Source organism: Gossypium hirsutum, chromosome A13 (genome assembly GCF_007990345.1).
Source record: "Gossypium hirsutum isolate 1008001.06 chromosome A13, Gossypium_hirsutum_v2.1, whole genome shotgun sequence".
NCBI classification, from domain to species: Eukaryota; Viridiplantae; Streptophyta; class Magnoliopsida; order Malvales; family Malvaceae; genus Gossypium; species Gossypium hirsutum.
This window is the reverse complement of record NC_053436.1, coordinates 47,943,788-47,958,659: the sequence shown is the minus strand read 5'-3', so window position 1 is coordinate 47,958,659 and position 14,872 is coordinate 47,943,788. Positions and strand designations below refer to the sequence as shown.

Below are 14,872 nucleotides of genomic sequence, written 5' to 3'. Positions count from 1 at the left end.
ATCCACTGCATAGAGATTTAGGGAGCAGAAAGCATTCTATAGAGTAAGTTGGCATAGCTTGTCGAACTGACTTTATAAAAACCTCTTTTCCCCCTTCAGATAGAAAACGAATACTCCAGCCATCAATCTTTTTCTTCATTCGGTCCTTCAAATTCTGAAATGAAGCTTTCTTATTTCTTCACACCATGTTAGGAAGGCCTAAATATTTCTCCAGATTATTCAAATATCTCATACCCAATCTTCTAGATATCAATTCTTTATCATATTCAAAAGTGTTCAAACTATAAAAAAAATACAGGATTTTTAAAAATTAACACACTGGCTCGAGCACCTCTTATATTCTTGTGAGACCTCCTTTAAGATGTAAGCCCCTCTCACAGTAGCCTCGCCAAACAGAATACAGTCATCTACAAAAAGCGGATGCAAAATCACTAGCCCCTTCTACTCACCTTAGCCCCTTTGAGAAGCCCGTCCTTTTGAGCAAGTCGCCTTAGAGTTGAAAGCCCGTTGCTACAAAATAAAAACAAAAAATGACTCAAAGAATCTTCTTGTCGGAGTCCTCTAGAAGGACAAAAAACCTCCCCCATTCTCTCGTTAATACTCACAGTAGACGACACAATTGTGACACACTTCATAATCAAATCAGCCCATTGTCTTTCAAACCCCATACTAACCATTATTGCTTGAATAAAATCCCATTCAACTCTGTCATAAGCCTTACTCATGTTTAGCTTGAATAGATTTAATTTTATTTAGGTTGGGTTTTGAATAATGTTTAAATTAGGGGTTGGGTTTGGTTGGTATTAGGTTTGAGTTTGAATTTAAATATATTATATTTAATAGGTGTAAATTTGGTTAATTTGATTTTGACGGTTTTGAATATCAAAACCGAAACCAAATCAACAACATCAAATAAATCAATTACCTCACCCAACCTTAATGTATACATGAAAACTATTTATATATTAACTGATTTTATTTAATCATTAATGCATATATATAAATATTAATATATTAAATAAATATGATACAGTATAATATAATATAATATAATATAATATAGTAGGAGGGCTAACTTTTTTCCTATGCTAGCTCGATATAACCCAAGATGAATTGCATATAAAATGATACTATGGAATGAGTAAAAATGATGATGAAGAGAAATAAATCACATGTATACCTAATCGCAATGAATTTATTTTCTTGCTAAATACAAAAATTGACCTGGAAATTAAATTATTTTTTTTGAATTATTATTTAATTTAATGCAATTAAATAATTGAACTTTGAAGTGAGAATTATTTAATGAGGAAATTAAATATATTTCCTCATAAATTCTAATATGGTAAAGTAGTCATGACTATAACAGAATTAGAATTGATTTGAGTTGAGAAAATTATTTAATTAGATATATTTAATTAATTAGTTAAATAAATAATATTTTGAGAAATAAACAAATAATTATTTAGTTCGATAAATTATAAGTGTTGGTTAAAAGTCTAGAAAACACAAATAATTGTACCCAATATACGAGACAGGTTCAAAAGTCCATCCCATGTGAGAGGGGCGACAAACCCTAGTATCCCTTAGGGTTGTTGTTGTCCCGTGTATTCCACATGTAGTGAAATATTGTATTTTTCTATTAAATATTATTATTTAATTAACCTTTGTTCAAGTAAAATTCTTGTACCTATTTTCCTATAAATAAGAGTCATTCACCTTCCATAACTCTTAACCTCCATCATCAAGTCTTCATCTTCACCATTTAACAATAAGCATCACCTCACTATCATCTTTAATCCCTTCACTCGAGACCCTCTATTACCGTGTACATACAACCGGGCTCTTTGCTACTGTCAATCTCTTTGCTTCTCTCCACTAAAACGGCGGCAACACCGATGCTATTATCGTCAGCTTCATCTCGAATTAGCATGACCCTTCCACAATAAATTATTTGTTTTGTGGTTATTATATTATCATGTTTTCGACATTTCATTGTTAATGTATCATTTCATCATTGGTATGTGGTTAGTATCTCAAGGCTGCAGCTATTTTTAAAATAATAAGACTAAGTCTTAGGGGGATTTGTTAGCTTGTTAGTAGGAGTAGCAGTTGTGTAACACCCCTAACCTAAATCAGATCGCCGGATTAAGGCTAAGTAATCTCATTCTCATTGTAAATAAACATAAACAGAGATCGAGCTGAAATACATACTGATATTTAAGTTATACGCCATTTTCGTATGGCCAGAATATTTACAATTTCAAAACACCGTTATCATCAGCCTAACCTATACATGCCATATCGAGTCCAAAATATAACTGTACCCAAAAAAATCAATAGTGTGATGAACTGCTGACGATCCCCGAGTCGATGGCCAAAATTAATAATCTATAAAACAGAGAAATAAAGAACAGAGTTAGCTTTCAAAGCTTAGTAAGTTTTAAGCAATACAAACAATTAAAACTTGTCATTTAAATTGAGCATTTAGTATCACAAAACTAATATTCTAATTACAAATCACTTGGCCGAATATACACAAGTACACCAATTAAAAAGCCTATTGGCTGAATATATATGTATATAAATATATGAATACACAAAAAAATTTCAGCACATACTTTACTTTACTTTATAGCTCATACAATTAATTTAAGTCACATACTTTCATGTAATGACAGACATCGACCGAATAGGTCATACTCTTATTCGTAGATATAATAATCATTCACACACATATATCGTTCTTTGATACTAATAATTCACTTTTAAAAAAAATCAATTCACATACGAGTACATAATACGTACCTGACTATCATAATGTATCATACATAATCAATAGTAGTTTACCTCGAACTTTCGAATTCATAATCTTATTTGAATCACCGGCGTTAAGCTTGCTAAGTTTAAAACCCGAATCCAGTCACCAGCACAAAACCTGCGGGACTTTAAGCTCAGATATAATACCAGCACTAGGCTTGCGGGATTTAACCCAGATATAATACCAGCACGAAGCCTGCGAAATTTAACCCGGATATATTACCAGCGCGAAGCCTGCGGGATTTAACCCGGATATAATTCTAGCATATAGCCTGCGGGTCTTTAAGCCCGGATACACATCAAATATCATGCATATTTAATCATATATTAACACATCTCATTCAACATATCACATTAGTAGTCATTTGCTACATTCGAATATAAGCTCCATATGAACACCATCATTTACATTTCGGTTCAAAAGTCATACATAAATATCACATCTCCATTTCACCATTCAAACTTAACCCATAGTGACCATTCGACTATAAGTCATATACAAAAATTATTTATCACACAACTTAATTCAAGTAGAACCAAAAGGTCACAATTCATCTAATATATACATATCAAGGCATCATCAATTATATACTAAAGGTGACTACTCAAAACTTACCTCGGATATACTTGAACGGTTGCAGAAAGTCTACTCAATTACTTTCTCTTTTCCCCTATCCAACTTCGATCCTCTTTGCTCTTGAGCTTAAATTCAAAAATTTTAAACTAGTCATTATTCGACTATTCAAGCATTACTTCAGGAATATAATATATATATTTGACTTTCACACATATAGATCATAGTAAGTTTATAAGAAAACATTAAGCAACTCATTAACAAATTTTTATCAATGTTTACCACAATATCACAAATTCACAATAAGCTGTCTTCCTGAGCAACAGTCACCAAATTATTTATAACTGGAGCTACGAAACTCCAAATCAATTGCCGTAACATTTTCCTGAAAATAGACTCATATATATTTTATCCATAAAATTTTCAGAATTTTTAGTTTGGCCAATCAATACCAAGTTTTTCTTAAAGTTTCCCATGTTTCACTGTTTGACTAATCTAACCACCCTTTACTACGAATCAAATTTCTAATTGTACAGAAGTCAAAATATGTTCTCGTTGATTTCATTTGAAAATAGACTCATTAAGCTTTAATTACATATTTATTCAGTTTCTAACTCAACTCCCACAATTTATGGTGATTTTCCAAAATCACGTTACTGCTACTATCCCAAGCAGATTTATTACCAATTTACTCTTTCACAACTCTTTGCATTCATATTATTTAAACATGTATATCGCCAATCAATTTCATCACAATTCTATAATTTCACTTAAGCATAATCTCAATACAATACATCATGCTCAAATCAATATTCAAGTTCAAATTCAGCTGGCACACATATACATACTAGCAACTAAATATTAACATTGCATTTCATACTATAACCGAATGTATAGCTCATCAAAATATATTTATTCATGTTCCCTTAACACATATTGGTCAACTAGTTCATGCATTATTCTTTGGCACATTTAGTCATTAAAGCAATAACCTATTTAACTTTCAAGCATTTTTATACTAACATTTCTCCCAAGGCCGAATTCATATACAACCTTTAGTACTCATTTAAAGTTTATATTTTAAGTAATTTATATACACAACATTAACCAAATATCCATTTACTAAGCATTTTAACAAATTTTTCTTCAACTATCCACACATTCGGCAATGACAAAGGTAATTTAGAAAACCTTAATTTAACTTATAGTTATTCACAACACATATAAGCATCCACTCCAATCCATCACTTTAAACACAAGCATTACTCAACTATTATATATGCTCACATTCGACATTTTCACAAATGCACAAGCCGATTTTTCTATTATTCAAATTATCTATATGAACATTAAATTAGTTCCAACATCACCCATTCCTAATTATTCCTTAATTCATAAAGGCAACAAACATCCCCTTAAACCTCTTCCATAACCGAATACTCATATTACTACAAAATTCAAAATTTTGACATGGGCAAGTAAGGGGCTTAGTAACTAGCTTAATATATGCAAAAAAATTCAAAAACTAACATGGACTTCATACCTTAATCAAGACTAGAAAGGAGTAGCCGAATGCTTGTTTCCCCTCCCTTCTCTTCTTAGAAATTTTCAGCCAAAGAAATCAAAAGATTAACACTTTTATTTCTTTTCTTTGTTTTATTCATTTCATTAATTTAACGCATTTTTTATTACATATTTCTCACCACTATTTAATATAATAATATTAAACCATGCATATAATGCCCATAATTATGAGCTTGGCCGGCCACTAGTTTTATTTTGGACAATTAGCCATGCAAAACCTTAAATTTTGTTTCATGTTTATTTCGGTCATCCCATATTATTCCCAGCACATTTTAACTTTAATCACTTAAGTCCTTTTTTTATGATTCCACCTTCAATTAATAAGATTTAAAACATGAAATTTCACACATGCATTTTCACTACTAATAGACATAGAAAAGAGCATTTAGAAAATTTTTTGACTCAGTTTTGTGGTCTCGAAACCACTTCCCGACTAGGGTCAAAATAGGGCTGTCACAAGTTGTTAGCTTGTTAGTAGCAATTTGAATTTATTTTTGTTGAGGTTGTTACTTGGGACTTGTATATAAGGGTTGCTTTGTTAGTCAATGAGATGATCCCTTCATTCATATTTTGTTCTATACTTCAATTAGTTCTTTGCTAAACCAACAGTGGTATCGAAAGCCATTTTTCTTGAGGGACTTGTGAGAAAAGTTTTGTGAGAGTTCTGAGAAAAAAATTTTGAGAGATACACTTGTGAGGTTTTTTTTTTTTGAGAAAAATAGAATCAGGATCAAGTAACCTGTCCATCTTAGCCCCACATGTGTTTGATGGAGAGGATTATCAAGCATGGGTTATGAGAATGCAAGCATACATGGAGGGTTGTGATTATTGGGAAGTTATTGAGGAAGACTATGAGGTGAATCCACTTCCTAATAATCCAACTATGAATCAAATCAAAATGCACAAGGAGAGAACCACCAGATCTTTTCTTTATGCTTCGGTTTTGCCAGCCATATTCAATAGAATTATGGCTTTTGGATCAGCGAAGGAAATATGGGACTACCTCAAAGCTGAGTATTAAGGAGATGAAAGGATCAAGAGCATGAAGGTGTTGAACTTGATCAGAGAATTCGAGAGGCTGCAAATGAAGGAGTTTGAGTCAATCAAAGAATACTCAAACAAGCTGATAGATATTGCCAACAAGGTAAGAGTTCTTGGGACTGATCTCTCTGATTCTAGACTGGTGCAAAAGATACTTGTCTCTGTGCCTGAGAAATATGAAGCAACTATTGCCTCTTTTGAGAACACTAAAGACTTGACTCAATTGAGAGTAGATCAGTGCTTTACAAGCACAAGAGCAGAGGAGGCTAATGAGGCAGGAAGGAAGCATAGAAAGAAGTATAGAAGGAGCATTGAAGGCTAAGATGTAGCAAGGTGAAAAAAGAGAGGAACAGAAGTGGAATGGGAAGAAGAGTGATTGTAATAGTGGTTCAGAAACTGTTGCAAAAGGTAATAGTACTGAAAATTATAATAAGTATTCTTCATGTAGGTATTGTGGAAAACAGAATCATCCCCATTTTAGGTGTTGGAGAAGGCCAGATGTGAAATGCAGAAGGTGTAACTTGATGGGCCACATTGAGAGGTTTTGCAAGGAATCGAGAAATCAGCAGCAGGGTGAAGTACATGTTGTAGTTGAAGAAGAAGAGGATCATTTGTTTGTCGTCTCTTGCTTCTCATCAAGTATTTTATGTGACAGTTGGTTAGTTAATAGTGGTTGTACCAATCACATGACTTATGATAAGAAGTTGTTTAAAGACCTTGACAAGTCATTGAAGTCGAAAGTCAGGATAGAAAATGGAGAATACCTAGAAGTGAAGGGAAGAGGTACAGTAGCAATAGAGAGCTGTGCTGGAACTAAGTTAATTTCGGATGTTCTGTTTGTACCTGAGATTGATCAAAACTTGTTGAGTGTGGGTCAATTGGTAGAGAAGAGATTCAAGGTGATGTTCAAAGAGAGAATGTGTCTGATCCTTGACTCTAGTGGCAATGAATTGTTTAGGATCAAGATGCAGAAGAAGAGGTTCTCATTAAATCCATTTAAGGAGGAGCACGTGGCATCCAAGTGTCAAGAAGATAATCCTATTGTGCAAGAACAACTGCAAATCAAGTGTTTTGAGAATGAGGAGTTGCATGCAAAGGTAACTCTCTTGGAGCAGCAGATGACATCTCTCTCTAATAAACTATTATTTTTTTGCACATGAAATATCTGAAAAACATGTTGAGGAGCCACGGAAAAAGAATCTATCTCAGGAGATCAAGAGTAATGTGCAACTTTTAGAAGAGAATAGTGGGTTATGTTTCCAAAATCAAAAGCCGACTGAAGAAGCTTCATATGCGAAAGAATTGACATCTATATATGTTGTTGAGTTTAAGAATTTAGTTGGTAAGGTGATTAAGCTTTCAATGCAAAATACAAAATTGAAAAAGGAATTATTAGTTAAGAGAAGATTGGTTAATCAAACTATAAATTGTATTAATCGTAAGTATAGTGACAACACAAGATCTTGGAAGAAGGGAAAGCACTCTGGCCACTCTCATGACTTTTTTAGAGCAACTTGTGATGATTTTGAGTTATGGAATTTTGATTTAGATGGCATTGTATGCTAGGAAACAATTAGAGGCAACTCTTGAGGCTACACTAGTCGAGAAGGAATTCATAGAAGGCGAATATTGAAGAAACTGGTTTTCAGAGATCAGATGACGGATATTTTACTACATTTTTCATGTTAGTCGTTTTGAGTTTCTTAAGAATAAATTTGGTGTCTGCAGCACTTGAGTTAGGAGGAGAATATTAGTATATCAAAGCTGCAGATATTTTTAAAATAATAAGACTAAGTCTTAAGGGGATTTGTTAGCTTGTTAGTAGGAGTAGGAGTTGTTAGCTTGTTAGTAGCAATTTGAATTTATTTTTGTTGAGGTTGTTACTTGGGACTTGTATATAAGGGCTGCTTTGTTAGTCAATGAGATGATCCCTTCATTCATATTTTGTTCTATACTTCAATTAGTTCTTTGCTAAACCAACAGTTTTGTGGTTATTATATTATCATGTTTTCGACATTTCATTGTTAATGTATCGTTTCATCATTGGTATGTGGTTTATAATAGTTATATATGTTAGTCTAATGGAGTGGCATCTGGTTTAGCTCCTTTTAAACCTATTTCTAAGATAAGTTTTAAAGCATATAGTCTTTGGTATAGAACAATTAATTTATCTGATCTTGCCACTTTCATACTAAGAAAGAACTTGATGGTGCGGTGATCTTTGTTCTTAAAATGTTGATGCAAAATTCCTTTTAATTTTGAAAACATATTAGAATTATTTCTAATTATTTGGAAATTTATTGTTGGTCATTTCATGTCCTGATGGAATTGTTTCTTTATTTGGGGTATTGAAGTGGATCATGAATAGGATTCATTTGTAATAAGTTCGATCCACGTAAGTGTGACATAATTGATAAAGCACAAAGAATGGTTCAGTTAAGATTTTTAAAACTCCTTAAGATTCAATTCGGTTGCTTGAGGTAATTGAATAAGTATGAATGTCTTATTATCTGTTTAGAAACATTTGGAGCTGTTAGAAAACTAATTTATAAAAACTTTTATTTGATAAATACTCAGGATAATTAATGATATAATTTCAGTTCTTAAATAAGATTTAAAGCTTATCAAAAATCTGCTGGATGGACTCTTGTTTCAACTTATATATAGTCTGCTTGTGGCATCACTTATAGAGAAGATTTATGAGTATCTTTGTTGACAGCTTTATTGTGTTCATGTAGTTATTTTGGAACACTTTTTTTAGATATTATTTGGAGTTGATTGTTTTGTGAGATATATAGGTGAGTGATTTGTGATAAATAAGATTAGTATTGGGGCTGCAATTACTTCTTTATTTTAGAGTAGATTGGACTTAAGTCAATAGGTGATCCAGACGATTATTGAATAAAATCATTCACTAATTGAGACTCTACAGACGTAAAATCGTTGTATCTGAATTGCATTAATAAAAATCGATTTTTTCTACTCTTATTTTTACGTTATATGTTTTTCATTCTAACTATCATTACAATAAATATTAAATAAAATTAATTTATCTTTATCAACAGATTAATTATTCTTCACTAGTGATAAGTAAGTCATCAACATGATCTATATTTGCTTACCTTCCTTTTTGGTGAATACAGAAAATTAAAGTTTAAGAGAATTTCTATGATAAAATTGTTTTAGAAAACTTGGACATGCCATATTTAAAGGATTTGTATTTTTTTTTCTTGAGTTGTCATATCAATTTATTATCACATTATCACACAATATTTAAATAGACCGGCAGCGAAACATAGAGAACTTCTAGTGTCTAAAAGATTAAAGCTAAATACACATGTATGATTCATAGCAATGTTTTATTGGTATGAAAATACATATCAACCCTTCAAACAATACATACAAAAAATTCTTTTAAACGGAAAACTGAATCGGAGTATAACGATATGAAAGCCATAATTTTACAGATAAAAAATACATAAAAACCAATATTTTATAAAAATAAAGACTGGGAGTAATGTAGCTAAGGAGTGTGACGTGGTGAGAATATAGGAAAGACGCTTTATTAGCAAGTGAGTGCATTTTGGTGATGGAGAAGTTTGCATTAGATGCTCTAACGGCCCACCGGTTCTCAGCTTCCAGTAAAAGCCGCCTATTTTTTCCTCCAAAAACAGATTCCATTCAATGAAGGTTCACCATGGAAGAATCTCCCTCCAATGTTAACCATCATTTACGAATTTTTGCCACTCCCTTTTTTGTTATAACCCAGGGGCGGCAAGTCCTTAGAGCTTTACTTGTAGTAACAGTAATGGAGGAAACACCACTCATTGATAATTATATTTCTTGGTTCTATAACTGTTACGAAGAACCAGGTTCATTGTTGGATATGTTCCATCTTTATCCTGTTCCCCATCCTAATTATCCGGAAGAGACGGAGAGACAATTGGAATACGATTCCCGGTATTGGTTATCGGAATCTGACCCTTTCTGTGGTGGTAGCTACTGGGGAGACTATCTGTTCTCCGGTAGCAGGTACGGCGGGGATGACGATGGATGCAATGACCCCATGGTTAACAGAGAAGACTGCAGCCAAAGAGAAGAACAGTATCAAAGTTCTAGCAGTTATAATCATGAGGATGAATTTAATCAACTTGATTATGATTATAATCCTTGGTCTTACCATCTATATTGTGAAGAAGTTGAAGAAGATTCTTACTGCAACTATGGAGAGGAACCGAAAACTACAAATGGCCACTGCACCGATGAAGTGGGACTTTGCGATGGCATCTTCGGGTACTTCCCTTGTTTGCTTCGAGAACTAAACGAAATACAGCAATATGCAGTGATGAACTAGATGAAACACCAGAGAATTATGCATGTAAGCAAAAATCATTTCAGCACCTTCATCCTCCATAACCAAGGTGAAAACAACCCAGATAGCTCCTAGCTTGTATGATGTATCCATAATTGCAATAATTTAGACAATATTAACGAAAAAAATAATATGTTAAACAGTATGCAAAATGATACTCAGCTACTGAAATGGTAATTCCATTGAAGAGCTACTTAAAAGCAAAAAGCATCTTTCTTCATTACAAGACTTGGAACCTAGATACTATTTTAACTAATAGATGTGCCAATAAGGCCACAAAGCTCACCTATACACATATCTGTAGCCACTTTAGTATTACAGAGTTGTTCAAATGTATATCAAATCTTGCACAAAACAAGTGCCGATTTCTTTTTTCCTCCCACAAGAAGCAAAATTTATGTAAGGTCAACTTACTATACAGGAGGCAACAAGGTTATTTCATTCATATTACAGTACCAAGGCCTAGTTCATCCTCGATATCATCTCCTTCTTCGAATAGCTTCAAGAACCGAGCTTGATCCTGTTGCCGCTTCTTTTTTTGCCAGTGTTTATTTGCCATCACCAGTCCAATTACTGTTACAGTTGAAACAACCGCAGTAATCACTAAAATAATAAAAATACGTAATCCTTTCCCATCATCATCGTCATCATCCTCAATGTCACGCTTTTCAGGGGTTGCATTGGAAGCTACAAACACACAGTAAATACCAATTTTTAAATACATACTCTGGAGTTAAACACAGCAGTATTGCAAAAGCAACCGTGCACTCAAGTAAATTGTTAGTTATTGTTATTCAAGAGTTGACCTAAAATTTGTCATTTTATTTTGTTGGGGTTGATCTCTAAATTTATTATTAATTGAACATAATTTATTAGATTTTCAATAATTTTAATTATGTGATTAAATAATAATAAAAAAATTCACCTTATTATAATTGTAGCAATTAATGATACTATCAGTTTATTAATAACATTATGAAAATCAAATAAAAATAGATAAATTAAATTCCAAAGATGAGTATAGTATAATCTTACCCTTCTATAATAACTAATCACGAAATCTAATGCAAGCACAAACCAAACCAACAAGCTTTAATCTCAATATAATAGCAAAGGTTTTAACTAACCTTGCCCTGAATTAGCCCTTTAATACGGTATAATAGCACCTAAGCATAAAGATTGAAAATTTTCATGAAAAAAAAGTTAAAAACCTTACCCCCCGGAAGAGATGCGCATTCTTGACAGTGGAAAGTAACATTGAGTTGATTCTCTTTAAACAATATATATTTCCCAGCCGGAGGTTGAAAGTCGGTAGCACAAAACAACCACTCCGCGTATACATCATCTGTTTTAATGACGTCCTTCTCGTAGAATCCACATCGCTTGCACTTCTTGCCATCCAATTGTGTCAGGGGCTGAAATCAGTAACACTACGCTTTCATTACACACTCTTCAAACAAATTATTGTCATAAATGCAAATTTGATATGCAACAAGCCGACAATTTTAAAGGCTTTAGAGGAAGTACAATGTAATATCACACTTTTCCCCAACATTAAGTCATCCAAGGTGAAACTAGCATGAAGCTCGCAAGGTCAACCCAGACGGTTTGTTATTTCATTTAGCTTCCAAAAACATTAAAATAAACAACGCTTACTATTTAATATTTTATTTTTTTTAATCATTAAATTTACATAATTGGTGAAATCATTTCATAGATTAAAAAGTTAATATCTATTAATTTTACTGATGTGACATCCATATAATAGTCCGCATATATATCATATTAGCAATTAATTATTTTAAAAAATAAAATATATATTTTATATTTTTTAATAATTTTAATATATTTTAATTTTTAAATAATTTTTAAATTTTTTATAATTTTTTTAAATTTTAAAAAATCAATTAATTAATTACTAATGTAATAATATTTATATGACAATTCACGTATATGTCACATAAACAAAATTAATAAATTATTTATTTTGAGATTATTTAATATACAATGTAAATTTAAAAATTAAAAGAAATTGAAAAATTAAAGGAAAGAATAAATTTGTTATTTATATAAAGTTAAGAGGTACAATTAATTCATTGTGCTAATAAAAGAATGTTAAAATTTAATCAATTCCTATGTAGTGATTGTATGCATAATAAGGATCTACATTACGCCAGCATCCGTAGAAAAGAGAAAATGCAAAGATTATAACTTCCAATGAGTTTCCATTAGCAAAAACAAGGGTATTTTAGAGTATATGATACGAATAATTAGGAAATTAGATTTTAGGTCACTTGTTTTACTATAAACTATCATATGGGTTACGAACTTTTAATTTCATCAAATTAAATCACTAAACTTTTATAATTGACAAATTAAGTCACTTATGCCAATTCTCTTGAATAAATTTATGGTTCAAAATGTATATGTGACTCATTAATTATGTTCATGAAATAGTCAATTACTTATGCATGCTGATACAAAATTTCCCGTTAGCATAAGTAATCTAATTTCTTAATAATAGACGTTCAGAAATGCATAAATATCAATGTTAAGTTCAAGTATGTTATGGTAAAATCCTAACCAATAAACATGAGAAACATGAGTGGAAGCATATAATTTCTAAACAGAACACCGGAAGACACCCGTTTTAAACTTAAAACTAGGCATAAGTCGCTGTTTTGACATCAATTCTCTACTAATTAGTAATAATGCGATCAAGAGAAAATAGTTTTGAAATTTGAAAATCAAGGTGCATTATTTAAGAACCTGCCAAGATTCTTGGCCCTTGAACGAATAAACGACGTTGATTTTGGTGACATCGGGTAACAACGTGGTGTTCTCTCCTTTACATTCGAAATAAACAGTCGGTTTTGAAATCCAATCATGCGTGCGGAATATTTCAATTGAATCCAATGTAACCTCAAACGATGAAATTAATCCTAAAATAAATCAAAGAAAAAGAGAGATTCTTACATTTCGAATTTTCAGCTCAATAACATGAATTTCATATATAAAATTAATCCTAAACAACAATCGGCTACCAGAAAACCAGTCCGCAATTCCCGTTTCTGTACATTTTTCTCGGGAAAGTTATATTACCTGGAAAACAGCCAAACAAGATCCACCAGACGAGAAAATTGAAGGAAATTCTTGAATTTAGCAGATGGCGATTCGACATAGCGAGCTAAAACAATTTCGATTTCTCGATAAAACAATGCAAAATGGAAAAAAAAAAGAACAATAAAATCACAGAAAATCAGCGGTCCTTTCGTCCCTCTAATTTTTTTTATTAATTAAATCTTTGTTAAAACGAAGAATTCAGGAAAAAACTATAAGAGAAATGGCGGTATTGATTTTTTTTTTTTTTTGCGTGAAGAGAGAGAGAAGAAAGCCAAAAACTAAAGAAACAAAGATCCGTTGCTGACCGGTTCGCGCTGCGGGTAATTGGACGAAAGGAATGTACGCGTGGCCACATCGTAAGTGGCTTAAGTCCGTTCGTTCAATTGGCCTGTTATGGAACACTAGGAATACACTGTTGACTTTTATTTGTTTTTTCCAGATTATTTTCTAAAACGTGTGCTTTTTTTTTTCAATATTAAACAATTTCATCCACATGCATAATTTTATAACGAAATTTGACATCCATTCCCTAGAAATTAAGTGATAACTGTATACTGAACTTAACATCTATGCGTGTTGAAGTTAAAGTGAACTTCAAAGATTCCATCAAGGATCTTGTACTTCAATTGATACGGGTTTGACCTTAGTTGGCCTATAGGTGTTCAGGTTTGGCTATAGATTTTGTTTGCCAACTTCTCCCAAAACTTATAAATCCCTTCTACTTCCTCTGTTACCCCATTCTTTACACATTCAAACCTTAATCTCTTAAAATACTTTAAAATTATTTCAATACTTGTTACTATAACTCAGTTTATTATGTATGTGTTTTCCCCCCTACTATTTGTTATTAGTGTAATTCATTTTTTTCCTGAATATGTTAAATGTTATATTATTTTTATTGTAATGACAACAAATTAAATTTTTTTTTGTATAATATGCCATTAAAAATTATTAAATTTTGTGGTATTGTTCCCATATTAGTATTTTAATATTTTACAACCTCAACTAACAAGATAACCATTGATTTATCCGTTTAGTAAATTGTAATGGATCAATTATGATGATTGATCGTATTTTTTAAAGAGGGAAAAATTGTAACGACCCGATTTTAAGTGTTGTCAAAAAATACGGCTTCAAAATTCTATATCCGTAAACCGAGTCCATAAGGATTAAATGTAAAAATTAATGGAGTTACTAAAAAAATATAATGAAGATCGGTTAAGTAATTTAACCAAGGAAATGGTTAATTAAAGCTCAAAGGCTAAGTTGTAAGAGCTCAATCGCTATTAAGTTTTAATTTAGAAAATGTTTGAGCGACTAGATAACAATTATCTAAAGGGCTACAATGGTTATTAAAT

At 31.9% G+C, this 14,872-nt stretch overlaps 1 protein-coding gene across 1 annotated transcript; it reads right to left on the bottom strand.

Moving 5' to 3' along the window:
- Nucleotides 1-10,560: 10,560 nt before the first annotated feature.
- On the bottom strand, nt 10,561-13,839 carry LOC107894542 (uncharacterized). The gene is made up of 4 exons (XM_016819804.2): nt 13,494-13,839; nt 13,161-13,333; nt 11,608-11,806; nt 10,561-11,078 (listed from the first exon to the last, which is right to left on the bottom strand). Exons 1-4 carry the CDS (start codon nt 13,570-13,572, stop codon nt 10,834-10,836), a joined length of 696 nt encoding a protein of 231 aa, XP_016675293.1. The 5' UTR covers nt 13,573-13,839; the 3' UTR covers nt 10,561-10,833.
- Nucleotides 13,840-14,872: the final 1,033 nt, after the last annotated feature.